Here is a 2,500-nt window from a genome sequence, read left to right as displayed (position 1 = left end):
ACACTTGTCAACCAGAATTAACTTTCGCTATGGCCGGTGTTGTAGTCAAGAAATCTTCCACTTCCACTAAGAAAGAGTGCAATGGATAGTAGACTAGCTTGTGAAAATAGCAACAACAATTGAAGGAATAGTAGCATCAGAAGCATCACAAACATCTTTTTGTTTAATAAATCAACGTTCTAGATTCAACTTTGTCGATGTTTTCTAAAAATCCTTTCAGAGTTACGATATAGTTGCAGTCACTAACGCAAATGTAGCTAAAGTTATATCAGAATCTGATATAATCTATGAGCGTGAGGTTCTAGAATCCGCTTTGGACGATGGTGCAGTCCTGAAATCTCCTCCAACTTCCACTAAGAAAGAGTCCAATGGTTGGTAGACCGACTAGCTTGTGTGAATAGGGAATGAGATTAGCGGAAGAGTAGCGTCCCTTGATTGGACGTCACCCATAGTCTGTGACGTCACCGGCGGAAAAGTTATTAGAGAGAGAACGTCATGTTGGTTGCGCGCATGGGAGGACGAGGTAGACGCATGCGCAAAACCAAATTGACGTTCTCTCTGTAAGGTGACGTCCAATCAAGGGACGCTACTCTCCCGATAATCTCATTTCCTATAGCGTATTCGGCATGGCATGCTAGGATAGGATAATATCCTTCTCATATAAGCAAAGCCTTTGCAGTGCAGCATGCTTTCTCCCGCCGTTCCCGAAGCTTTTGGTTTTGAAGTTTAAAAACGATCTATTTCACATTATTTGCTTCAAAGTTACCCACTACACACTACACACATATTTTCCCCATAAATGTGACCCGTCGCATCACTCAGGTATTATGTCGGGAGGTGTTGCCCTTTCGTTTCGACTTTAATTTTTGTTTCTATTTTGGACGATTTTGAATATGTATTTTCAGAGTATCGATGTTCTTGCATTTACCGATGCAAAAATAGCGGAAGTGCGAGAAGAACCGGAAATAATGTTTGCCATGGCTGATAATGCAATTCGCAGAAAATCCAATGGTTGGTAGCCAGTAGCGAGATTTTAACTGAACAATTGTGACCATTCGTCTCCAATCTATATTATGTTCGGGTTGGAACTAATGCTAAAGATAGAATTATAAGCTTAACTTATAGAGATTGGGTTGGAGCTAATGCTAAAAATAGAATTCTAAGCTAAACTTATAGAGATTGGGTTGGAGCTAATGCTAAAAATAGAATTCTAAGCTTAACTTATAGAGATTGGGTTGGAGCTAGTGCTAAAAATAGAATTCTACGCTTAACTTATAGGGATTGGGTTGGAGCTAATGCTAAAAATAGAATTCTAAGCTTAACTAATAGAGATTGGGTTGGAGCTAATGCTAAAAATAGAATTCTAAGCTCAACGTATAGAGATCGAGTTAAAATAAAGGCCTTCAGTTAAAGAGGGGGTCTATTTTACTCTAAAACAAACAAACAAAAGAAAAACATTTATAGTTCCAGACTAATTATTAATTATTATGAACATAACTATTATCATCACCATCGTCTTCTTTGTTTTTTTTGTTGTTTTTTTTTTCGTTTTATTTCTTCTGATTTAACTTTACTTTTATATGAATATCTATACAATAATAAGAAAGTTTATTCGATATATTTTGTTAAAATTAACAATAACACGATTGTTTTAATCTTGTTAACTAGAAATTATGTTTTTGTTTATGTTCTGGATTGGCAAACTGCCTGCTAAAAATAAATTTGAATAAATCTTGAGTCGTGAATCTATGATGATCTTAAATTCAATTTTAAAATTCAAATCTTTTTTTTTTAATTTTTAATTCCGACATAATACCATATTGACACGTTGGGTCACATTTATTGTGACCCTTCGCCTCAAAACGGTATTAAGTCGGGTTGGTTAAGATGTTGAAAATTGAATTTATAGCCAGAAATATCAGACTTGCGTTGAGTTTTATTAAGTTTTATTGGGTACCATATTATAGGGTGCTAATGCCAACAATTTATATTTTTGACCAGTTTAACATTAAATTCGGCTTTTAAGCATATGGTTCGTTCCGACATAATACCATTTTGAGACGATAGGTCACATTTGTCTCATAGCCTTCTTGCACTTATTTGCAGTTCTGATAACCCAATTCCTTTATGGGCTCATTGTTGAAATGGAACATTGATTTTTGTTTTTAATGACGGAAAATATTGTCCATTACAACCATCTTATTGAACTAGGTCCATAAGTGGTTTTGGTTCGGATGTCAGACTTGCATAATATTATGTGTGGACACGTTGCTCATAGCCAAACCTTAATATCATTATCATTATTATTATTATTATTGTTATTATTTTTGATTTCAGTTGCCTTGATTCACCTTGCTTGTTCATTTATTCATTTATTTATTAACACCCCCAAGTAAACCGTTTGCTTCCAATAATTTATAGGGAATGAGATTAGCGGAAGAGTAGCCTCCCTTGATTGGACATCGCCTTACAGAGAGAATGTCAAAATGGTTTTGCGCAT

The 2,500-nt window shown here is 35.2% G+C and overlaps 1 protein-coding gene across 13 annotated transcripts in view; it reads left to right on the top strand.

Annotated features, from left to right (window-relative positions):
- Positions 1-2,500, top strand: part of LOC144977557 (CD109 antigen-like) — a gene marked incomplete at its 5' end in the record, with an annotated part of 81,146 nt that overhangs the window by 22,598 nt on the left and 56,048 nt on the right. For 2 of the 13 annotated variants that reach the window (XM_078922909.1, XM_078922903.1), the window contains 1 exon segment: positions 906-1,011. In XM_078922909.1, coding sequence (XP_078779035.1) covers positions 906-1,011 — 106 coding nt within the window. 13 annotated transcript variants of the gene reach the window in all.

The sequence above is a fragment of the Berghia stephanieae genome, chromosome 7, assembly GCF_034508935.2.
Source record: "Berghia stephanieae isolate SIO BIC M18660-M18661 chromosome 7, UCSD_Bste_1.3, whole genome shotgun sequence".
Taxonomy (NCBI): domain Eukaryota; kingdom Metazoa; phylum Mollusca; class Gastropoda; order Nudibranchia; family Aeolidiidae; genus Berghia; species Berghia stephanieae.
Note: the sequence above shows the minus strand (reverse complement) of the source record. Positions and strands in the feature narration are given on the sequence as shown.